This window comes from Numenius arquata, chromosome 1 (assembly GCF_964106895.1).
Source record: "Numenius arquata chromosome 1, bNumArq3.hap1.1, whole genome shotgun sequence".
Classification (NCBI taxonomy): Eukaryota; Metazoa; Chordata; class Aves; order Charadriiformes; family Scolopacidae; genus Numenius; species Numenius arquata.
Window position 1 is genome coordinate 11,224,333 of NC_133576.1, and position 25,341 is coordinate 11,249,673.

Sequence of the window (25,341 nt, forward strand, 5' to 3'; positions counted from 1 at the left end):
TTATGGGGTAGTGTGTAGACATGAAGTATCTAGCCAGAGAACCATCTTGCAGATAAGATGCCTGCAGTTTTTCCTGTAAAGTAAGTAAGTGAAATCAACCATAAAGAGATGTATTGTGTTCACTTTTCCTTGCTATCTCTGGTACAGTGTCCTGTCCCCTGTAATTTTAAGGCAGTACAACCAGTCCAGATCTGTTATCTTGCAGAGAAAACACAAAGGTTTTTTTTCACTGCTAAAATGAAGGGAAAAAAGAAGAGGAATCTCATCGGTTTGCTGACAAAAGAATCCTTTGAACATAAGAAGTCCATTTATTGCACATGAACTAAAATTCTCATGCATAATTCACATTTGATTCAGATCTTGCACAGTTCCTGGTGGGGAGTGTTATTATTGACTCTAGGTATCATAAAGAAAAGATGTTGCCACAGTGGGATCCTCTCTGCAGAGACCTTGACTACTGAGATTTGTTACTGATTGCCCTTTCTTAAACTAGACTTCATGGAACTAAGAAATGTAATCTCAGTCCACACTAGTGTTTGATTACAGAATTCCCTGTCTATCCTTATTCTCCCAAAAGATATGATATCTTTTAGAGGAAATTAATTGCTAGGAAACTGTGAGCAGTTGAGAGAGTAAGCACTTGAGACATCAGCAAAGAAAGGAGTTTTGGAAAGGGCTCGCTGTGGATTACAAACCTTTGGTCCCTCTTCTGCCTTAGTGGCCAGTGAAAGCTGGTGTCCTAGTCTTTAAGGAGGAGGTGATTGGCTTCATCACTTCTGCAGGCATGTTCATTGCGCACAGTGAGAGCTCCTTATATCCACCCATTCCCTTTGTAGTCTCCTTATGTATAGCTCATCTGCCAGAATCCTTAGGGATTCCCATTAGCCTTCACACCACTTCTGTCATGCTTTGGACTCAGTGTGCTCCTATTCTTTTGTTCATGTATACATACTCCCTATTTTATTATCAAGTGAGAGGTGCTGCGCACGTCCAATTTCCCTTTCCTGCCATTCTCCTCCTTGCTGCGGCAGGGGTTGTAATGGCATTAAAAGGGCCAAGTAATATAATTTTTTCCCAGCCACGTGAAACAGAATCTCAGGTGGTGAAGCTTTTTGTTGTGTAAATAATGTGTCTGCCTAGAGAGCTACTGTTGTAAGCTAGAATGAGGGTATAAACTGGCTTGGAAGAAAAATAATCCATTATCAAGCCTGCTAGGAAAATAGGTTATACAATTTCTGCCATAAATTGCAGAGGAGTCTTGAGTCAAGAATGCTGAAGTAAATATTTATCCATGACAACATCTGCTTCTGGAGAATGACTTCATGAACACAGCGGACATTATTATATTTAGTGTTCTTACACTGAGGGACAGAGACATACCAAATCAGCTTAGGGCAGATTGTAATATTTAGCCAATTTATAACAATTTAGTGAATTGTTATAGAGTTTTTATTTTGCAATATATAAGAGAGAGCACACGTGTTTATAGTGCTCCCATGGCTGCTTCTGGATACCCACTCCTAACTTTTTCTCAGTTTGGTCCACTTGAATTTACTTAAATTAGGATCCAAAATGTATCAACTATTCCAGCAGAAAAAATATTGCAACACAATGGTGGGTTTGCTGTCACTGCAGCACTGGAAATTTCCTGCCTCCCCCTCACCCAAATGCATGTACACAAACTTTTAACTGTAGACCAGACATGGAAAGATGATAGAGGAAGGAGAAGAAATGACAGAAAATAAGCCTGTCATTCTTCCTTAATGACCGGGTCAATAAGACATAATTACACAGGTAAGGGAGGTGCTAAAGGGAGGAACTCTGTCAGGCACTGGCACTGTAAGCCACCTCGCTGTAAAGAAGCACTGAAATTTCTTCCTGTCTCTCTGAATTCCAAACATTTGGGGATTTTGTCCGAAACAACTGGGGGAGGGGCATTTTTATGATCCCAATAAAGGAGATTCTGGTGGGTTGGAGAAACCTTTTAATTTAAAATAAATTTAAATCCCCTGAATCTGCCTGCATGCCCTCCAGTGGCTGTAAAACGTTGCCTTACTGGGAGAAGGGTCTCTGGAAATAATTGTAAAATGTTAGCAAATCCACCACAAGGGATTCCCTCTGCTGTAATTCCATCCTCCACAGAGCATATCTGTCTCTGTCCACACAAGTCCCAGGACAGCTGCAAAGTCAGGCTAGCGGAAATTAAGTTCACAAATTAAGCTTCTGCAAAAATAGGAGCTGCATTCCAGATCTGAGGTTAATATCCAGAGTAAGGGCTTGGTTCTGACAGAAGCAAAACACCTGCAAATCCGCTTCAGATCAGTCTGTATTAAACTAGTCCCTTTTGAGCAATTTCAGAAAAAACGCCTCAAATTTGATAGGATTTGGAGATCTTGCTCCCTTTTCACTCCAGAGACAAGGTCTCTGGAACAAGGTGTGGTTGGCAGAAGGAAGGTCTCGTGCTGCACCAGGTTGGGGAATAGCCGACAGGGAGTGTGATGCCACAGGCTGTAAGGTCAAAATCCCAATATTATTTTCCATATTTACCAACATGCAATTCATGCCTAAAAATAAAGCAGGAAGAAAGATTCCCCCAAAGCACTCAATCCGGCTGTCATCTTCTTTTGTTTAGGGGAAAAAAGAAAATAAAACGTTTCCAGACCAGAAAACCCTTGAAGGGCCACCCAGATGCTGACCAGAACAGCAGCGCCTCGTGCACCTGACTGAGTGGCCAGCTGCTCTCTTTGGAGGCTGTCGCTTGTGCTTTGCTTTTCTCTTTAGCGTTGTTTGAAGGGCTATGGGTGTATCTAACTGCTGGGTATCTAGAGTGTTGAGGCTGGGGTAAACCAGATACCAGCCAAACCTGAGCAGTATGCCTGCTTCCCAAACCACACGACTATTGATGAGTTATACTTCCCGGGGTTCTGCAGCTGGGTCCAAGCTGTGCTTCTCCTTTAGGAACAGCTTCTCAGCCCCAGCACTGTGCCAGGTTTCCTGATGCTGTCAGATTTCTGCCTCTGGCACTGTTCATTTGCTAAGCAGATAATCTTGTTCATGGATAATGGAAGGGCAGTTGTAATGAAAGTCTGGGGAAATACATAGGAAAGATCATTGTACAGGTTGTTTAGATAAGACTGGTACAATCATCAGTAACTTTCATTTGTTGAAAGATAAAACATTTGGAGAGATCAACTAATTATCTTTTTCTTCCTTTGTAGATCACCAGATTAAAAATTGACAGAAATCCCTTTGCTAAAGGCTTCAGAGATTCTGGGAGAAACAGGTAACAGGAACTTGTTTGTATTTCTTCTCTCCTTCCCATGATGAGTGCACAGGGCATGTGTCTAAGGCTGAGGAAGGCATTTTGTAATCCTAATTACTTTTTACAGCAGAAGTGTGCTGTAGACTAGTTCTTAGAGGAATTAGAAGAACTGTTTTACTTTGCCTAAACAGATCCAATGTATAATGATGACTTCCTTAGAAAATACTTTACAGGTTAGCCAGCTAGACTGAAGTTGTTTCATTTCAGAAGTCTCCTCCAGTGCTGCTCCTACTTCTGCCTGGATCTTGCAGTCCCAGACCCTGAGAGAGGGTTTTAGATATTCTTAGACAACATATCTTTAAAGACAGCTTATCACTCTTCTGCTTGACAACATTTTTTCTGTGACTATTTTTTTGCTGTCATATGTTTAATTTCCTGTTCACTGCTGCCTTAGTACCCCTTCTGGTACTACTACATTCAAGGCTGTTTTCTTCTGTATATATGTTTTAATGTTGATTTTTTCCCTGCTGGATAATTAATTTATTTATGCTCATTTCTATTATTTTCATGTTTCTTTGAGCTTTTCTATTTGTTGTTGAGAAACACAATTAAAACATTATTTAGTATCTCTGATAAGTTATTATTAAACTGTTCATCTGTTACTGATATGGTGCCATGATATTCAAAGAATTAGATAAAATAAATTAACTTGTAAAGATACTGTAGAGTTTCTTTAAAAAAAAAATAAAAATTGTTACTAAAATGAAGAACAGGGATAGAAAAGTGGAGGATTGCAGATTGTAAAACAGATGAATAGGTCAGAGGCTAACACTCTGCAAAATAATGAAAGTTGTAGGACGGGAGACCTAGACATCTTTGCTTGTTCTTAATTTTACGTAGAGCTGGTTGAAGTACAGTTTTTAATTTTCACAGGAGATTCCAAAACTTGGAATGCTTGCTTTACCTTAGAAGAAAAATTGAGTTTCTAATAGGTTTGCAGGATAGACGTGCTAAAATGTTCTAGTTTAAACAATTTCAGTTTTTCTCCAGAGATGTCAAATTGTTTCACTTTGACTGTATGAAATGATAAGTAGAACACCTTAAATATTATTTAGAATCTGCTATATTTTAACAATGCAATAGTAAAGCAGGAACTTTAATCAAAAAAACTTTTGTATTAGTAACAGATATTACAGAGTTATCAAAAAAAATAAGAAAGTCCAAAGAAAAAGTTTCAGCTTTTTCTGCCATTCATGAATCCAGGGAAGTGTACGGCAGATCTAAATGATGTGGGTATCCTTTAAATCAGTATGACAAAGGCTTTAAACATTAAAATTAATTATAGAATTAGGCAGGCATATGTGGCCATGTTACAAGAACCCTAGGACTGTTAAGCAGGGCTCTGAGTGTGCAGACCAGAGTGAAAGTTGTGTGCATAGCCCTCATTTGCTGTCCCCATGGGCACTGTAATTCAGGTTTTACTTGCATGCTCCTCTTGTGTGTGTTCACCAGGACCACTGCCTCATTCATGGTTTGGTATGGGAAGCATTCAGTAAATAGGCAACTGCCCCATGTTTCCCATCACCTGTGTAAATGCTACGCTCTCCAGAATCACAAAGAAGACCTCTTACTGACCTAGTGGCTTCCTAGCTCAGCTCCTCTGTTCTCATCTAAAGGTAGCAATGTGAAAAGATGTTACCACCCTAATTTAATTCCTGCCACGAGCATTAGTTCTGGTACATGAGACATATGTGACTTTTACTATGCTCTCCTGCGCGGGAGAAGTAGTATGTGCCCTGAGTACAAGGTCTTCCCTGTGCGCAGAGATACAGCTGGGCTTAGAAGAGGGATTGATGCAGTTCCAGGTACATGGTGGGCTAGATTAACGTGGAAGGCATTAATAAGGTCCTAGCCCAGTGAATTTGGACAGTTTCCTGAAAAGGTTGGGAATTACTGATCTTTGTAGCTCATTGATTTAAGAAAGGGCAGGAAATTGCTACATGGCTGCAGCTGTGGGGAGGGCTCAGTAAGGCTCTCTGCTGATGTAAAGAGGAATTAAAATCTTTAAGGTATTACACATCAAAGAGAGCAGCCTGAGGCTTTAGGAAGAAAAAACAGGCAAAGGTATTTGCAAGCATATATAGCAGTCAGGCGCCTGCCTCACAAGCAGTGGTCTGGCTAAGGTTGCACCGCTGTTGTCAACTAGCGGAGGACACTCTAACACTCAGCTGCTCCTTTTAAAGAGGAGACATCCATAGATGTACACATAGGAGGGAGAAAAGCATTAAGGTCCAAGCTGTGTGTGGAAAGGACTCTCCAAATGAGACTTAACTGTGCTGGTTGGCTCCTCTTCCCCTTGTGACTTTCTAATCTCATCAGGATCACTGGTCAATTGGAGTAATGATTGTGATGCTCTGTAGCTTCCCGCATCCCCACAACAACTTTGGTCAGCTACGGCGCATCAAGCTATAGCTGGAGAAAGTCCTACTGAAAATGTAGGCTTCCTTTGAAAAAGAGACAGGGTAATTTGGAAAAGGGGTCATTTGTGAAGCAGGGAAGTGTAGTATACATCCACAACGTTTTCTGTATAAGGTCTTAAAAAAAATAGCATGGCAGCAGCAGGGGCTAGAGAATGTCTGAGGCTGCTCCAGGGCATCATATCCCAGTGACATCAGGATACTAAATCAGAGCCATGGTTAGAGTTTGCTAGCAAATGACGGAGAAAATACCCAAACACTGGAAAAAACAGAGCATGGTGGGAGTAGAGGAACTCTTAGGCCACTTCTTCCCTAGGATATTTCCTTTCTGCTTTGTGTTGAGGCTTTTCCGTGAAATGGAAATGGATGTTTTTCCTTCAGTTACTTCTTATTCTGAGATTGTTTCACTGTTGTGACCTGCTGCAGAAATTACAGGGTTGACTGTTTCTTTTAAAAACTAGTTTCCTTTCTAAGTCTTTCACTTCCATCAGCTCACAACCTTCCTGCGTGCTTCCTTATGAGTGTGCTCTGCCTTCATTAGTACAAGAGACTGCTAAAATCCTGCTGCCCTAGGGACACCCTGTCACGATGTAACTGCCTGTTTCCATCTGGGGGAGCGATCTTTTCACAGATCTCCTCTTGGATCTCTTTCAGTTGCTTGCATGGTTGTCTCCCTTCACAGCTGACTGCCTCAGTCTTTGCGCTGGGAGAAGAAGCCATGAGGTATTTCAAAGGGAAGGATGCAAACAGCTCAGCAGCTGGATGTTGTTTTACAATCTTGGAGTGCTCAAACCATGTTAACTAATGGTGTTCAGAAATCTAGCTGTCAACCTTGATGAGTTAGGGAGTTAGCCTGTGTTAGAAGGCAGATTCTTAGATCCCTCTTATGAGAGATTCCCTTTATGTGATTTTTGGTCCCTCTTTGCTTTATCTGCAAAAGCACATGAAACATCTGTAAAAGTGAAACAAGAGAAGCGGTCCTGGTGGTGAAAGGATACCTGCATCAAGTATGTACGAGGCAGGTATTACTTGATTGCTTTCTTGAACTTCAAGAGATCCAGAACATGAGTTTTTGACATATGGAGCTCAGCTAGCCAAATGTTTGGGTAGCGAGGGTGCAGGTTTAATGCCACAGAGCCTATTTTTGGAGACGAGTAAAGTTCATTTGACAGTGGGATGCTTGGGGGAGCTCCTTATCCAGGAGGAAGCCAGAAGGGACAACAGTCAGGAAACCCAGCAGGGTGAGGGAAGAAAAAAACCTAAACTGAAGGCAAGCAACAGCACTTTCCTTTCAGATGTGGGCAGCTGAGGTGGATAAAAGTTGTTTGTGTTGGAAATGCTCTTTGAGCTTTTGTCTAGGGTAAGAGAGCCAGGAGGGTGATTGGAGCCAATAGTTTGGCTTCCCCAGTGAACAATGAAATGATGACCTGAATCCTGCATGCAGCAGGAATGGCAAGGTCGGCCATATGGGATGGATTATGGAGGTGCACAGATAGCTCGTACATCTTTTTTCATTTTTCAGACAATGGAACTGTTTCATTTATTGCCTATTATTAAAACTTTATAGCACTAAAAATAAAAAAATGAATGAAAAAGAGAGAGCGAATTTTGGATACCTTTTAAAGAACTGACCTTATTAAAATAAAGCTGGCAGTGAGTCCTCTTCTGATACTTTTTTTTTTTACTTCCTTCATAAAGATGGTGTGAGAGGGGAGGGTTTATGGCCTGATAGACAGTTTGAAGTCATTTTTTCAGTGCAGTTCTTTGGAAGAGAAAGTGGATGCCACATGGATAATGTTCAGCACACTTGGTACCAGCAGCCCACCAAAGCCCAGAAGTTGCTGAGATTTCAGAAATGATGAAAACGATTCTTTTTTTGTCAGCATTTATTGCTGTCCCAAAACGTCTCTTCATTGGCCAGGCTGGGTTTGTTTTCCCTGTTAGGGGCTGGAACACACACAGAATAGCACTCCAGTATTTCTGCTGACTAGGAGAGCTTTACCTTTCTCTCCTGTGGTGGAGGTCTGTGATGTGGCTCTGGATATCTTGATACCACGCTAATGCCATAAACTACTATGTGAGAGAGAGTTGTTAGAGTTGCAGTGATGGAGTTCCTTGGTTCCTACCCCCTCACCTGCCATGTTTTTACAAAAATAAAAATTTGTCACAGGAAGAAGAAAAAAAATATACTGAAAGGTTAGGGATAGAGTGTAAAATCAGTCACACAAAGGTGGTGTGTGTTCTGACCCAAGCTGTTTTTGCATGGCTGCATGTTTTTTTTTCTGCAATACTCCATACACGGGGTGATAGGTGCCTAGCAGGTTAGCACAAAAGGCTGCTGTCTCATGGATCTTGTCTGATGCATAGAAGAATCTGAAAATTCAGTGAGGATGTGTTCTGCTTAGATGCTATTTCAGAAACACCCAAAACATTTGTTCTGCACTAAGATAAAAAAAAAAGAGACCCAAACCAGGAAAATAAAGGATCATCTAGTATACAGGGACCTAAATTTGTGTATAAGAGAACTGAACATAACTTTTAGCTCTGTCACCCACTTAGGGAGGGTGTTTTATAATGTGTGTTCAACATGTGCACATCTCTGGGGGAGTAAAGGACACTCATTTGGACCAGGAAGAGGAAAGAGGTGGCTTTAAGCCAACTGTGGAGTTTGGCATTCATTCTTCAGGTACCTGTGGCTGCGGTGCTGCCCAGAGCATTACACAGCAATTTGTGAATCCAGTGAAGCCACAATGTTGCTGCCAGCAGTTGCAGTGTGAAAAGGGGAGGGTGACAGGAGCTGTGCCCACAGTGAAGGGGCTCTTCTAGACCTGCTCCCCTGCAGCAGGAGGAGGTGGGTCCCTGGTGGCATCCCTCCTTTCCCTGGCATACAGGGCAGGAATAGAGCAGCTTTGGAAGCTGCTCTGATACACTCAATGCTGCCATTTACCTTCTGTGCGCTCACAGACACAGTGGAGTCCAACCCCTGAAAGCAAAATGTTATTCCCGATTTACTCTTTTATTTCTTCTTTTTATTGTCTCCTGACTATTCTCTTTTTTCCTTTTCTTTTAGAAGTACAAATTATATGGTACTTGTGAGAACTGTATTGATACAGGGGAAAGTGGTAGACAGAGAGCTAGAAACTTTGAGCTGTGAGTCAAGCTGAGCTGAGAATGATATAGGCTCCAGGCAGAAGAAGGGATAATAGCTTTAACCTGCCTTTACAGTTTCTCTGAGCCACCTCCTATTAGGGGTTGGATTTTACTGGAAGGGAGTCATGAGAGCAGAGCTAGAAGTCAGATGCTGGTGCAGAGTGGGGTTTATGTGCCTGGGGATCTAATGAATGAGCTAGGCTGTGTGAACACTGATTTTAGTGAGCTGGCCTCCCTACTTACCCGAACAATCCTTGTGGCAGATGCCGAGCAGCTGGATTAGCACAGCTGGAACTTTGAGCCTGCATTTCTGAAAGTATTACTTGGTTTTAATCATCAAGGCAGGGCCTTTCAACAGCAGGCCTTGTTGCATTGCAACCTGCTCAGGGCATTTTAAGCCCCCTGGATGTACAGTACCAGAAAATCCTCCCTCGGTGTTTGGGCTGGGCATCGTTTCATGAGGGTGGAAAAAGGGACTGTTCTCTTCCTGACTGTGTGTGTCGAGAAGCAAATGAAGTTTGAACATGTGTGGCTTTCTCACACAGGGAGTGGAGGAAATCCTGGGGGTAGTACTGGTAGTCAAAGAGCTGCTTTTGCTCACAGAGCCCAGCTTAGCAGATGGGTTCACATTCTGTGCTGCCTTGTTGTCTCTGAGCTCCATGAGCTGGCAGAGGCCACTGTATTAACCAAATAGTTTTGTTGTAATGTGTTCAGCACTAGTGTGAGGCTGCTATGCAGAGATGTCTTCTGTTTCTACTTCTAACAGCTTAGCAGCTAATAAACACCACGCAACAGCCTCTCTTCTAAACCTCCTCTTAAAATACAGAGTTTGGTTTGCCAACTCCAATGTATTTAAAGCATCTGAGCTTCCGGGGAGACTTTGGAAAGTTAACCGAGTGAGTGGAGGCACGTGCAGAAAGACATTTTCAGAAGCAAAAGGCAGCTCCAGTATCAGCTCAACATCTGATGAGAGGCTCTGGGGATGTTAGAGCCTTTTGCATTGAAAGGGGATATGTTCTCGCATTTGACGAAGCGTCTCTAGTCGTGTTCAGACAGCACGAGGGTTATAACCTACTGCTGGAAAAGAGACAGGGGAAGGCAAGGAACGGGGAACAGAGAAATGTGCAGCTTCCACAGAGGAGAGCCTTTTCTGGGAAGAAACTCCAGGAGGTTGTCTCGTAAAGAACATGGGGGTCTTTTGCTGATGATGCCTCTATATGGAGTTAGAGACTTCCAGCAGAACTAGCATTCTGTAGTGAAAATAAAAATAAATGTGAGACCCCTGTCCTTCGAGAGGAAAAGTTCTCACTTGATTTTTGGCTTTTTCTCTTTGGTACTGTCTTTGCAGTGAGTGAGGAATCAAAAGCAAAGATGCTACTGATCTTTAAAAAAAAAAACTCTTATGCATTTCTAGTTGAAGTCCAAAACCAAGGACGTTCCCTTTTGCAGAGCTTCCCACAGCACTTCAAAGCAGTGTCCAGAACTAGGAGGTGGCAGGGAAAGGCAATTCATAAAGTGTCTCTGATTCTGAAGGCCAAGTCCCATATTTCCCTCATCTGCATCACAAAGTAGAAGCCTGCTCTTTGATACAGTATGCCTTGAGGAGCTGATGGTCATGTGTCCCCTGCAAAGCAGACAGAAAGCTTGGAATCTTTGTTAAACAATGAAAAAGGAGCTGGAAGACTGTGAGGAGTTTTTGAAATCCTGGGCTGTTGAAATTTCATTTTAATCTAGTGGCTAGCACCTGTGCGGGAAGGTTCACTTGAGGAATTCACAGATGCCAAGGTGACCTCTTGGTGTCTGCTGTTAGCCTGTCAAACAAGGTCAGAGCCCTCTTTCCCCAGTGCCGATTCCCTTGCCAGCTGACTGACATTCAAGTTCTCTCCTTGCTTTGTTTTCTTTGCACAGGACAGGGCTGGAGGCCATTATGGAGACCTATGCCTTCTGGAGGCCCCCGGTGCGCACTCTCACCTTCGAAGACTTCACTACCATGCAGAAGCAGCAAGGTGAGCATACAGAGGGCGTGTAAAGAGCTGTAGAAAGAGCAGGAGAAGAGGGTGTAAGATCAGCAACGTGCTCTGCTGTGTGTCCAGCGTCCAGGATGGGGATGTCACACACCCTGTTGAGCTCTTGACTGCTTTGAAAGGACGCAGAGCAGACAGGATGGATGGAAACCACGGACAGCCTGTGTCTTATGAGGTGCAATGGAGCTGCTTCATTTCCCTGGTGTACTCAGTGCTAGAGCTAGAAGGAGTAGCAGGAAGGAGTGCAGTTAGGTGAGCCAGCCCAAGTACATGGCATGAGTTAAGTGTGAAGACAGCACAGAAAGACTGAGGAAATGCTCCAGCATGTCAGACAGACATGTTCTCCATTTACAGTTAACGTTTGCCATTTGTGTGGAAACACAAGGGGAAGGGGTGTATGTCCTCTGGAAGCTTTAGGAGACCAGAAATGTGCCTTCCCCTAGGATCACGCTGCCTCCCTTTCAAAACCTGGTGGCCTTGTTGGAGAGACTTTCTGTTAATACAATTCTGGGAGGAATTATTGGGTAGGCCAAATGTTTTCCGCTTGTCATGCTGTGTCTTTTCATAGCTTCTGCCCTTTACATCTCTCATTTGTTAAGTAGACCTTTCATCTCTAGTTCCAGGCTGTGTTACTATTTTTTATTTTTTTTGCATGGATAGAACTTCCCCATTCACTTCACTGCAGCTATTTCTAGTTAAAAACAGAGTGATCACTGGGAATAGAGGTATTAGGGCAACTTGGTACTTTTTTTTTTGTTCCAATACACATGCAAGAAAAGAAACAATCCAAAATTATGTTTGAATGTGACACCTATGAGGTTAAACAAGCAAAACCAAATGCATGCCCTGTGTAGCGGATTCTCCAACCTCTCACACCTGAGTTCGATATCACCCCAAAGCTTCCCTCTAGATCTTGAATCCATCTGGGGATGGTGTGGTTTCCTCCAGAGGGAGTGGAGCAGCCGTGGCTGCCAGGGCTGCCCATCGCCGGTGCAGGATCAGAAGGGGATCCAGTGCAGGAATCTCTTCTGGCTGTCTCTTCCCCATCCCAGTTCCCTGTGCAACATCCCAGAGCCCAGATCACCTGCTAAATAATTTTTCTGATGGCACAGCACCAGAGGAGGACAGAGCACACTACTGTTGGCTGTGTTAGACTCCCCATGCGTGGTCTTTACACGACCAGTCAACCCTTCTTAAACAGTTCAGCATGGAGCAGGAGAGGTTTTGCACAAGCTCAGGGGTTTGTGTCGAGGGGTGTGCAGTCAGAGATAGATTAAGGCAGGGATTCAGAAACGTTTTCATCACCCACCTAAATAGAAACATAACAGCCTCTCCTCCTGGTCACGGTTGCTGAAGCAGCCTCCTTCCTCTGTCTCATCCCCTATTCAGGCCCGCACGCCTCCTCTCTCTTCCCCTCCCATTGGTTATCAGATAACATCCTAGTGGCAAGTCCAGCTATTGCTTACGTGGTAAGGTAATATTAGGAAAGGAAAATATTTAATGTATTTTTAGCTTGTTTTAATATAGTTTGGCAGCTGAAAAACCAGGAAGCAAGCCAGTACCCTGTGATCAGCCAGCTCTCTGCAGACCACCACCACTGCATCACAGGCCACTAGGCTTAGGGCAGCCCTTAACTAAAGTTGTATTCACAGGTTGGCCTCAAAACTTTATAACTCTCTACAAAACAGTGCTCTTGAGCTCTGCATTTAGGCATGCAAAATGATCCCAAGATAATGAAATAGAAATATTCCCTCCATCATAGTGCTGACCTCTTCAGTTGTTGCTGTAACAAGCTGATTCCTGGTCTCAGCAATGGGTGCAAAGCCAAGGTACAAATACACTCTATTTTAATTTCTGGCTGCTGGGACAGCCCTCAAAGGCCAGAACAAATATGCTGGTCTGGAGGGCTTGGGAATGCTGGCAGAAAGGACAAGGAATGCTGAGGTGTCTTTAAGGCACATGTGATTCTTCCCTCCAAACGTAAGACGACCAGGATGTACAGTGCCCATACCTCTTCATCTCCTTGCTCTCAATCACATGAACTGTGTGACAGGTGAGTAAATCACTGGTGTTTATCAGATGACTTCAGCATAAGCTATTGCACCTCAGATCTTCTGAGCCTTAGCCAGCCTTTTCGTGTAAGTGACTTGCCCGGGACTCTTCTCTCTCCCACCTGAAGCTTCAGTGCTCTGAGCTGCATGCAGTTATCTCATCCCCTTGCATATTTATGAATTATAAGTTTTCAGGTTAATATTTTAACAAACAGACACTTTAATTCTAGATCATTCTGTTGCCTCCAAAGCTGGGTGAATATGTGGCATTTCTGAATAAACGTTTGAGGAACTGCAAGCCTCCATTTTATCCCTTGAATTGTTAGATGGGAAACTGCACTGGGACTACAGAAGACTTTTGGCACTAAATATGTCTACTGTAGCTTGAAAGGAGTGCATACTTACTGTAGAGAGACAAGATGACAGCAGCAAAAGTGGCTGCATGCCTAGGAAGAAACGTCACCGATGATGAGCGAGTTATGGTTGTTCAGCCTGGTGAGGAGGGAAGAGAGTACATAATAGTATTGAAATAAGTTGCTGTCTGTGGTGGATAGGAAAAAAGCAATACGCTCAATTTATGTGAAGTCTAGCAAAGTGCTGGAACAGATCCCCTGTCGGAACTGTGGAATTCAGTCTTGATTTTCTAGAGACAAATCCTCCCTTACTGTGGTAAAAAAAATAAATTATGCTTTCTGGGGGAGAAGCTTGGGACTTCAGCAACATAAATATGGTGCCTTTGCTGCTTTTCAGCTAGATTTTTCTGTGCTACGGATTGCTATGGATTCTTAGCTTTTCTTTTGGTACTTGGTAATTTTTTTAATGAAATAAAAGTATTATCTACCTTTTCCAAGACAGTTTTTTGTCAAACAAATCCAACTGAATTATTTGGTTAGGTTAGAGGTTTGACTGATAGAAATAACTGTATAGGTGTGGTGGATTTTCAGAGAGCATGTAACTTATTGCCACATGTGCCAGCTTGGAAAAGTTAGCCTTACTGTGTATTAAGAAATGAGTAGCTGACTGATCTCAAAGCTGATGTGGTAACTGTGAATACAGCATCCAGTGAGGACAAGTCCTAGTGTAGCTCTGCCGAGACTGGTTCCAGTACTAACTTGTCCAGAGCTAAATGAAACAGCGCAGTTGCTAAAAGGCACAAATCTCATAAGACTGCAAAGTGATCAGTAAAGATGGGGACAAAGGTATGAAGGGCAATAGGCATTGCCTGGTAACCTGCATACATTCAAACAAAGCATCACTTCTAGTTCAGCCAGATACAATATCAAGTGTCTAGAAACAAAATGTAGGATATACATACCCACCGAGTGTGCTGGAAAGTGTTGGCACTTAAAAGAATTTGGAGGTCTCAGTGGATAAGCCACTGCATAGGCAAGGGACAGTGTATGTAATACTGTGATAAAAAGGGACAGACAATCTTTGGTGTAGCAAGAAAATAATGACAAGCAGTGGGGAGACAATTTCCTAGCTGCAAACTAATATTACAATATGGTCTTCAACTGTATTTATTTTTAAAGAGTGGAGAGAGACTGAAGAGGATTCAGGGGAAAAAAAGTAGAAAGATTTGTTGAATGGAGAAGACGCCTGAGATTGAAAACTCAGTTTGCATAGTAATTCCAAAAGAAGATCAAGTACTGAATCTTTATGGCCTATGCTATCTTGCAGAGAAAAGAATATGTAGTAGCTTTGTGTCAACCATCCTCGATAGACTCTTGTGATGGCAATTTCCATGTTTTTATGACACAAATGTATGGACCATTCAAGTGGCTCTGATTTTCCTGCTCTAAATCCCTTTTTCTGGGATGTTAAGAGATAAGGAGAACAGAAGTTCCCCCTCATCTACCTTCTTCATACATTTAATTGTTTTACAGTATTTATGTCCCTTTTCTGTGCTTCTCACAGTGAATAGCACCAGCCATTTCATTTCTCTTCAAGTGGGAAGTTTTCCAGGTCCTTAATCATTTCTTTAAAAACAAGCCTGCACAGTGTATTCCAGATGCATCCACATGATACAATTATCTAGAGGTATTATAATTTTTTCCACATTATCCTTTCTGCCATTCAACATACATCCTAGTACTTTGCTCATTTGTTTGGCCCAAGCTGTATGTTAAGCAAGCGCTGCAGTGACACACCAAATCAATACTCAGCGCGCTGGATGCAGCTGTTTCATACAGGGATTAAATAACTTTCTAATCTACACAATGATAGGTTTCAGCTGCCACACAAAGTGAGAGCCTGATATCACGACCAGTCACACAGATGCCTGGTGCGGCTGACTCTCGCGGTCCATGAGCTTTATTAGCTTGTGTTGCCATCGAAGTAAAGCACATCAGTAAGTCTCTGCAGGTCTGTGACCCGAGTGGTCGCCAATAGTGACCATAGTCTACCAAGGAGAAGAACATGCCATTTCTGTCAGTGAAACCCTCTGGCCTGAGAAAAAAACCCTCTCTTTTGGAGCATGCAATCCAAAAGCCATCGCAGATTTACAAGGGCAAGCACCATGTTTGACACAATCATAACAGATCTGCAGCCAGTTTGGAAAAAAAAATCCCCCCTGAACAAAACCTTTGCAAGAAATGCTCAGAAAACTGTGGTCCAGGAGAGGCTGACCTTCTGGAGCATGATGTCACCCACTCTGCAGTCTACTTATTACTAGGGAAAAAGGGGGCTTGGAATTATTGAATGCACATGGCAATGAGATGTGGGGAAAGCCAAGAATCTATTAAAGTCTTTAATTGGAATATATTTTCAAAATTTAGATTGAACCTCATCCAGATTCTCATTATTAAAAATATGTGGCTCAGTTTCTTGATTTTAATAGGGAACATCATAAAAAAAAGAAGAGAGGGGGGAAAAAGAAAATAAGAGTTCCAGTAACTCTGGATTGTGTCACTTTTCAAGAGTAAAAACAGTTATTGCTGGCTCCTATGTGATATACAGTTTCCCACAGGATATTGTGATGAGCAGATCACTATCAGTGACTGTAAGTTTTGCCAGGACATAGAAACTAGAAAGGCACTGTGACAATACTAGAATAGTGATCAGTATCTGATCCTTTCTACAAAAACTGATGACTTATACAGGGAGTAAAATTGAAGGTACACTAGCAGCTAGTAAAAAAGAATTGCCTCCTAAGAAAAATTTCAAGACCAGTATGAGAGTCACGTTATGTGGTATATCAGCAGGTTTACAGCACATAAAATTTTACTTCACCATTAAATTACTGTTTTGATACATGCATACCAAATCCACAGGAGTCAAACCATCTTAGCTTTGACTGGTGAGTTCTCAAGGCAGCTTTCCTTTTAAATGAGGTTTCTTTGCTTGAATAGGTGCCTTTGCTCCCTACCTACTGCTTTCAGTAGATTCAACCCCTTCTCCATCAAATTGAGGATCTGCATTGGTCTTGGACTGGAGACCTGAGGTACAGAGGCCACCTGTTAGAGAGTCTGCAAAATTGTCTCATTAATGGTTGTTGAGACTAGCATCAAGAGCTTGAAATTTGTCTAAAAGGGTATGGGAGGCAGAGAGGGGTGTGCTCCTCACCGGTAAGACAGCTGTTGCTATCTCTGGTATCAGCAGGTACGCTGCTATCTCTGGAGCAGCACGTGTGTACAAACTGGTGATTGAGTACAGTTCCTTCTGTCTTCCTCTGCGAGGGAAAATCGTAGCCCTGCAGTCTTGTGTCAACAAGGATATGCACAAAAGTCTCCCTCTCCTCTATGTGGAAGAGGTTCAACCTTCTCATCTACTGCTGGAAAGGAACAATGTTTTCTTGTAGTAGCGATGAGTCCAGACAGACCCTGAGACTGCGGATGGGAGACAGCTACCTTGAGCTGAGGTGTTGCTGCTCTGCTTTTCCAGCTTCCCTGTCTGTAAACATTACCCTTTTCAGGCAGGCATTACCTCTGTCTTGCCACGGTTTTTCTGTACTACTTGTTACTCATTTCTTCTTTGACATAATGCTCTTCTCTGTGTCTGGTGTGGTGCTCAGAGAGTAGCAGCCCTGATTGCACCCATCTGAAAACAGTATCATGAATGCACTAATATGAATTGGTGTCAAGTGGAGGGAAGACTGAGCCCTCCAGAATTTCATCTGAAGGCATCAGAGGTGCCTTGAGGCAGAAAGAAGCAAATAACTGTTAAGATCTTTTGGCTTTATCTGAGATCCCAGATCCCCAAAATAGCGTCTCCCAAAAGGGCGGAGCTGCTGATGTCAAAGGAGGCTGAACAGCCTACGAATACATCTGCTTGGCCACTTGCCTCCCAACAGCAGCCATCAGTTCTCTCAGCAATGCCACCAGGATAATCTGGATACTGCTTCCCTTTCAAAATCAATTGTGAACGGTCTAGGCTATTGGCAGAGGTCAGATATCTGGGTTTGGTCTCAATTATCTTCTTGATTCTTTTGACCTTGACGAAGAGATTTGAAACAGAGCAGTTGTTGCCAGAGCTGTTGGGATCAAGAGCTGGTTTCTGCTGCATACTTCAAATGGCTAGTAGATTGCCTCATCTAAACGAAGCAACAGGGAACAAACTGTTCCAGCTTCTTCTTGGTTGAGCTGCAGACAGTTTTTCTTTAGGGAGGGGGTGTTTCTGGTGCTTCAAGGTCTCATCTTTCACAGTGACAAGCTAAAATATCCTCCCGGATGTGACATGAGGAGCTGAGAGTCAAAGTCTGTGCCACTCCCTGACGACTTGAAAGGAGCAGGAAGCACTCTGTTACTCCCGGGAGGTGTTTATTCCGAAGTCTAATTACTGAAGCCTAAATCTCTGTTACCTCATGGGTGGTGATCAGATTTCACACGAATGAATGGAGGGGGGCAATGATACTTGGAAGGTTTGCGTGTCTTCCTCAGAGTGGCATATTGTTTTGTCACGAGTAGAAAGTGGCATGTGCTTTGAGCTTGCCACAATACTGAAAGATTGTTCCTGAGTTCAGAAATTTTGAACCACAGTGTCTCTGGAGTTTTATAATTGTTTACTGTATTTTTTAATCATTTAATGTGCTGGAGCTTCTAGGGCCTGTGTTGACCCAAAGCAGACTCCATCAAGAACGGCAGGAGAGGTTTGCGATTCAGTTTACTTTTGTCACCACCAAAGAAATAACCACGATTTCAGTTAATCTCAGCTGCAAAGTTGTAGCAGCTTCCATTGTGGCTTTCTGATGGATTTGCACCCCAGTCCTTTTCTGCATCATGTTTTCATTCAGTGTCATCTCCTGGGGCACCTTTCCTTTCACGACCCCCTTGTCAATGTCTGTGCCCAGCTGATGGTTGTAAATGTGAGGGGCAGTGCATAATTGTCACTGAGGAGCAATTTTTCTCCAGTGAACTGGGGTTCTCATCATCCTTCAAGCCTGAGTTGATTTGATCTGTCTGTACTTGAAGGAAGGAAACAGGAGACATTTCTGTAGGAGCTGATGTACAGCTCACAACAGTGTTGTCTATGCCACGTTACAATTGTCTGCACACAAGACAGAAAATCCTGTCCAACAGGACTTCTTCTGGGACAGCATGGACCTGGCCCAAGAATACCATGTGTTTATATGATGAGCAGAAACCCTTGTAATAAAGACCGTTCAGGGGGACTGAGAAGGGGTTGTTGTCTCTTACTTTTGGGAAAGTTCTCTTAGTGCTCTGTATATAGATGGGAATGGAAATCAGACATCCTGAATTGTATTTTTTATCCACATTAGAAAAAAAGGTTGGTTTTTACCATTACATCTTGAATATATTTTATCTCAGAGGATGACTGAGATAAAGGCAAGTTTTATCTCTAACTTTCTGACTGCTCAGTTTGTGTTGCAGAAATCTGTAAGAGCTAAGGGGAACTAAAGTGTTATTCTGAGTTGTTCTAGATTTACCATTAATTCCAGTGATTCTCGTAGTTTGAGGCAAACTTATAAAAAAGATCCTTCTCTATAATTTACTAACCTTAAATAAAATTTCTTTCATTCCTCACTTTTGTGCCATACAGTCCATACTTTCCTCCTTAAATCTATTGCCATAACCATCTTTTTTGCGCTCCGTAAGCTGTATCTCAAAGAACTACAAAGCACTCTTTATGTTTCCCCTACCAACCCAGCAACTTGGCATGTGGTAGAGTTTGGGTCTCACTTGGGCCTTTTAAAAATTTTACCAGTGGATTCATAATTTGATAATTGGCCAAAGGCTCTAGAGAGAAAACAGTCAGCTACACTCTGTAAAGACAGAAATCGTTCTCATTCCCATGAAAAAGGGAAGTTTTCATTCCTAGAAATGGGGAAAGAGCAAAGAAAGAGTCCAGCACATCACAAACCAGGAGTCCCTGCCCTTGCCTGGTGAGAGCATGAGAAAGAGGCATCAAAGCTGTTTAGTTTTCCAAAGTGGTGACGAAGGAACTCAGAGGGGTAGCGGTGGCACAAGCAGTATGTCATGAAGAATCTTGCAGTCCTTCTGAAGATTGTAGGTTTGAGTTTTGGAAAACTTGGAATGGGAAGAGGGACCTCAGGCTGTCAGTTATACTTGCAAGGCAAAAGTTGTCATGATACGTGAGAGCAGGAGTGACACCTGATTTTGTGGCATTTAGATGCCTGGAGATGCAAGTAGCTGTTGAGAAGGACTGAGGCACGTGCTGCTTGAAGCAGGAGTGAATCCAGGTTTGTGCTAGGCCTGGCTCTTAAAGGATATGAGATCAGATGATTACAGTGACACCCTCTGGCCTCATAATCTATCAGTCAGATGACCAGACAATCTGCACAAACCCTCCCTCACTACCATCTCAGATTTCCACCTTTAGACAAGTACTTCATTTTTGTTCCGTGGCCAAAGTTGAAGTAATTTGGAAGGCAGGGAGTAAGTTTCATAAGCCATACCTAGGGTGCACGCATGTATGAGTACACAGAACAGAAACAGAATTTTACCTTTTTGTTCAAATTTGTTTTCCTGCATGCATGCCATCACATTTATTTACTTTTATGTCCAAGGGCAGAACAATGCAAAAAACTGGGAAGGGTTGGTCTCTCCTATGCTTTAGAAAATCCCTTTACCTATGTGTACGTGTCTGTAGAGCCTTCACAAAAATCAGACCTTTCAGGAGTGACTTGGAGTATGTCTGCATGGACAGGCTCCTCTGTGTGTGCTCCACGTTGGCCAGACACATGCCAGCTCCCGGCCAGCTCCATTTGGAAAGCTGGAGAGATGCGTTAGCATGGCTCTGTGCCCAAGTGAATATAAATCGCCTCTCAGAAGAGCTTATTAGCTCAAGCAAAGCACCAGGAGGAGAGCTGAGAGCCAGATGGATGACTAGTGGTCACAGCCCCTTTTTCCCACACTCTCAGATGCTCGAACACGTGCCTATCACACGGTGGAGATGCTGATGTGTTGGGCGTGTGTCAGCAGAGGGGCTGTGCCTCCTCCAGGAGACCGATCAGTGAGGCCAGGCACTGATCACTCCCAAGCATCTGATCTTCGGGCTAGGTCCTGCTCACATCTGAAGGTGGGAGAAGATGGCTGGGCTGAGGCTGTGGGCCAGACACTGTTCTGCTGGCTGAGTACAGCCTCTGAGCCATAGGTTGGCCATGCTGAATCTGCAGGCCATATCTGTGGCCGTGATAAGCTAAACTACCTTGTAGGTGGAAGTGGGCTGAGCTGTTTAAGAAGCATTTGCACTCACAGAATAACTTTGTGCTGACACGTCAAAATGTAAATTCTTAAGACAAATCGCCTTGCACTTCCCCATCCTTGTTAGAAAGTTGAGACACAAGTTCTGAGGACCCTCAGCCACATCTGTTCTTAACGAGATGGTGAATACCAGGTTATCACTGTCTGAGCTCAACCACAGCAAGAGCTGGAGGCTGCTAAGGGGTCAGATAATGGCAGCAGTCAAGTTGCCTAAACTACTCTAAAGCTCTTGCCTGTAGCTGTCTGATGAGACTACCATTGCACAGCATATGGCCCTCATGTTCAGATGTCTTGTGCTGACTGCAGCGTCAGCTTGTGCTTGCTCTCCTCCTCTGCACTAAGCAAGGACTTCAAGGACTAAGAGGTTCATATGGAGGCACTGCAGGTGATGGTAGCAACTGATGCCTGGAAACATTAGCGAGGAAAGTACACTGTAGTCAAGTCCAAAGTTTGATTTATGTGCACCTTTCAGATAAAGGAGATTGGGATAAGTTGTGGATCAACTGACTAGTGTGGTGTCATTCATAAGAGAGATCCCAGAAGTTTTTCCATGCACAATTGTTTCAGGCTCCCTTGGCACTGGTGTTCTCCCCCGTATCTCCCTGTTGCCAGAAAGCTCCCTTGGCTGATACTGGCTGCTGACAGATGTGTTTTCCATCTACACTGCAATGCTAGAAGTTCTCTACTTGACCTACCCTATGTGGAAGGGGTCCCCTTTGCCTTTCAGTCACCCTGGCATGCTGAATGTTTGGGCTTGCATTTTACCCTTACATTGTCCTTAATACAAACTCAGTCTAGGTAAAGGCAAAAGCAAAGGTCTATTTGGAACATATAGAGAGACAGCACTGTTACCAAGGCTTAAAAGGACACAGGTGACACAAAGAAAAGACCAGTCATATGCTACTTGAGATGAAATTTTAACGACAGTTCTTATTTATATCCAGATGAGAAGCTGTAGTTTCTTCCCTAAACCTCATGGGCAGGTATTTGATACTGGTGCACAGCCACCATTTCTATATGGTGTTCACAAGAAGGAATGCTAGCATGGGTAAGAAGGTTTACATTGATGCTCCACCCTCTCCACAAGGTTTCCCTGTCTCCCACCGTGGTTTAATTCTTCTTTTCCCCATTTCTCACTTCTCGGTCCAGTTTGCAGTTTTTGAACTTTCTTGCACTAGGTGATTCTCTGCTTCCCCTCTTTGGAAATGCTCCTGTCTCTTTGATAAGGTCAACTTAGTTATCACTTGTATGCCCAGAGAGAGAGCAGGCTCCTTTCCGGATGGCACCAGTGCTTGACTAAGCCCTGGACATAATGGCAGGACATTGTGAGGATGGACACTTTCATCTCCCATGTGGGGCAGGGTTCAGATACAAAGGAGGAGGGGTTGAAGTCACCTTGCATTTTATTCAAATGTGACTAGCTAACTGCATAAACCTGGGACTGATGTATACAGGGCCAGAAATGATCTTCAGAAGACTGGTCATAATAGTAATTAATCACTCTGGAATCATGACAAGTGTGGAGGTGAGAGACACTGTGACATTCATGGTAAATGCTGTTGGTGTTGACAATTATTTCTGGGGCAATAGTGAGTAGAGGAAAGGAAAAGAGGAGAATTATTGAGCGATTCATTTTGTTCTTCATAAAATGTGGTTTCAGTTGACTTAAACCAGACCTAAACATAGCCCCATGTATCAGTTTGACTAGATTGGTTTGTATCCATGCCTTCCATTAAAACGACATACACATCTGTGTATCTGAGACTGTAGAATGGTGTGGATATACTTGCTGGGCTTGCTGCCATCTCTAAGGGTATTTGGCTGGCTTTGTAACAACTACAGTTCAAGTTATAACTTCACAAAAGTCCAGGTTGCGTTTGGCGCGTACTTAGTGCTGCCAGCAAAGATGGATCAGAAATATCGTTCAGAGTAGAGCTTTTTACCTTCTGAAGAGGGTGAGCTGAGATGGACCTTGCTTTGTATTGTTTCCCGTTCCACTTAAAGGTGTAAAGATTATTCTGCAAATGATCAGGAACTTTAGGCTTCTGTGTTATGCTCTGCTGCAACACAAGTACGTTGTGCCCTGTGCTTATGGTTGGCATTTGCAGAAAAACATTCTTGAAAGACACTCATCAGGTCTGGCATTTGCTCCCATTGATAGATCTCTCATCTCCTCATCATTTTAAAGTTACGGAGAAAAAGAAAAAAAACGTTTTTGCTTTGTTTCCTAATTACTGTGTTGTCACTTCACTGTTTTTCTGTTGGCCTACGAATAGGGATAATTGTGAGCAGAATCACTTTAGTCCCTCTTTTGGGGTAACCTGAAATGTGCAATTCAGTGTTTCAGGTTTGGAACTATTAAGAATATCTTGTAACTGCTAATCAGAGATCTCTACTTACTGTCTATGGAGACAAAGCCTCAGTCATGGGTACAACTCGATTGTAACTCTTTAGCAGATGTTTAAAGCCTAATGCTTGAAGTAACTGCTGTGTGTGCTCTTCTCCTGCATAGTTTTTAAAGGTTAACTATGGGGTAAAGGAAGACTGAAATGAAGACATTATAGTTAATAATTTATTGTACATATTTTATTTCAAACAGATCATTAAATGCTCATACATCTGTACATATGTATTTTTACTTATTCTCCAGACACTGTCAGCACGTAAGTTACTCTGTGAAGTTTGTTCATGAAATATGTAGTGTAAAGAATCAAGTGCGGAATTACTCTGGGTTAAATATATGTCACTTTGTGCTGTATTTGCTTTGTGATTATGTGACCTCTGTATTTTGAGCTTTGATAGCTAAGTGGTGATTTATGAACTCATCTGTCTGCCTGTCCTTTCTGTCAGAGGTTATCCTCTTTAGTGCAGGGCTAACAGGAAAATGTGTATCTGTAGTTGTGTACCTCGGTTCGTACTTATCTTTACTAGCAGTTTCAACTAAAATAGGCTTTGCAATGAAACTACTCGTGCAGAGGCAGACTTTCCTTTCTGTTGATCTTGCTGCAGTATTGACATGGCAACCTGTAACAGAGAGACGGAGAAAAACTGGAGGAGGTGCCATCTTAACTTACCACAACACAATTGGCAAGAGATTGTCTGTCAGAGACTTTAAATTAATCTTTTAAAATAAATACTAAATTGGAAATTAACACAAAATGTCTGCGAACTCTGGAGCAAAAGTGCACTAGCAAGCTTGAGCATTTCGATGATGTCAAGAAGGGAATATAGAGAGCCCATGATGTCATTTGAAACTTCAAGTTTTCTCATTAATTCTAATGGAGATTTGACACAATGCTTCTCTTTTAGGCTTCTGAATGAATGTCAAAAGGAGTCAGTAGCTTAGCAATAAGCATTCATTTTCACACTAATGCCCCATTCTCTTTCATAGAATCATAGAACGGTTTGGGTTGGAAGGCACCATAAAGATCATCCTGTTCCAATCCCCCCGCCATGGGCAGGGACACCTCCCATGAGATTGGGTTGCTTAAAGCCCTATCCAGCCTGGTGTTGAACACTTCCACGGAAGGGGCATCCACAGCTTCTCTGGGCAATCTGTTCCAGTGTCTCACCAACCTCATAGTGAAAAATTTCTTCCTAATATCTAATCTAAATCTCCCTTCTTTCAGTTTAAAACTGTTATTCCCTCATCCTATGCCACACTCCCTGATAAAATCCCTCCCCATCTTTCCTGCAGGCTCCCTTTAGGTACTGAAAGGCTGCTCTAAGGTCTCCCCTAGAACCTTCTCTTCTCCAGGCTAAACAACCCCAACTCTCTCAGTTTGTCTTCATAGGAGAGGTGCTCCACCCCTCTGGTCATCTTCATGGCCTTCCTCTGGACCCATTCCAACAGGTCCATGTCCTTCGTGTTTCATCCTAGATGTCTTAGAAAGAGCTATCACAGAATCAGAAAATATTTTGGGTTGGAAGGGACCTTTAAAGGTCATCTAGTCCAACCTCCATTGCAGGGACATCTTCAACTAGATCAGGTTGCTCAGAGCCCCGTCCAACCTGATCTTCAATGTTTACAGGGATGGGGCATCTACCACCTCTCTGGGCAACCTGATCCAGTGTTTCACCACTCTCATTGTAAACAATTTTTTCCTTATATCTAGTCTTAATCTACCCTCTTTTAGTTTAAAGCCGTTACCCCATGTCCTATTGCAGCAGGACTATTGCCTACTAAAAAGTCTGTCTCCAACTTTCTTATCAGTCCTCTTTAAGTATTGAAAGGCTGCAATCAGATCTCCCCAGAGCCTTCTCTTCTCCAGGCTGAATAACCCCAATTCTCTCAGCCTGTTCTCATAGGAGAGATGTTCCAGCCCTCTGATAAGTTCTGTGGCCCTCCTCTGGACCCACTGCAACAGGTCCATGTCTTTCCTGTACTGAGATATAATCTCACTTACATTCTCACCATCATATACTGACACAGAACCTGTCTTTCTAGTGCATCTCTTAACCATTAGCATCACCTATTCTCTCTTCATCAAGCAGCACTGCATTCAGCGTCCCCCCATTTTGCAGCAGACCTAGACTGGTCTCAAAATCCTGCTGTTTTTTTTCCACAAGGCAACACAAGAGAAAGCTGTCCCTCACTTTTGACCCTCAATGTGCAATTGGTTAAATTTCAGCTGCCCACTCTAACACCGTCTTTTCTGGTCCCTTTGCCTCTGACCTGTCATTTGCTAGCCTGCC

General features: G+C 43.0%; 1 protein-coding gene across 1 annotated transcript in view; it reads left to right on the forward strand.

The window, feature by feature from the left end:
- Nucleotides 1-25,341, forward strand: part of TBX15 (T-box transcription factor 15) — a 101,611-nt gene that overhangs the window by 72,040 nt on the left and 4,230 nt on the right. Inside the window, exons 6-7 of the mRNA XM_074147844.1 lie at nucleotides 3,219-3,283; nucleotides 10,798-10,895. Coding sequence (XP_074003945.1) covers nucleotides 3,219-3,283; nucleotides 10,798-10,895 — 163 coding nt within the window. The remainder of the gene's footprint in view (nucleotides 1-3,218; nucleotides 3,284-10,797; nucleotides 10,896-25,341) is intronic.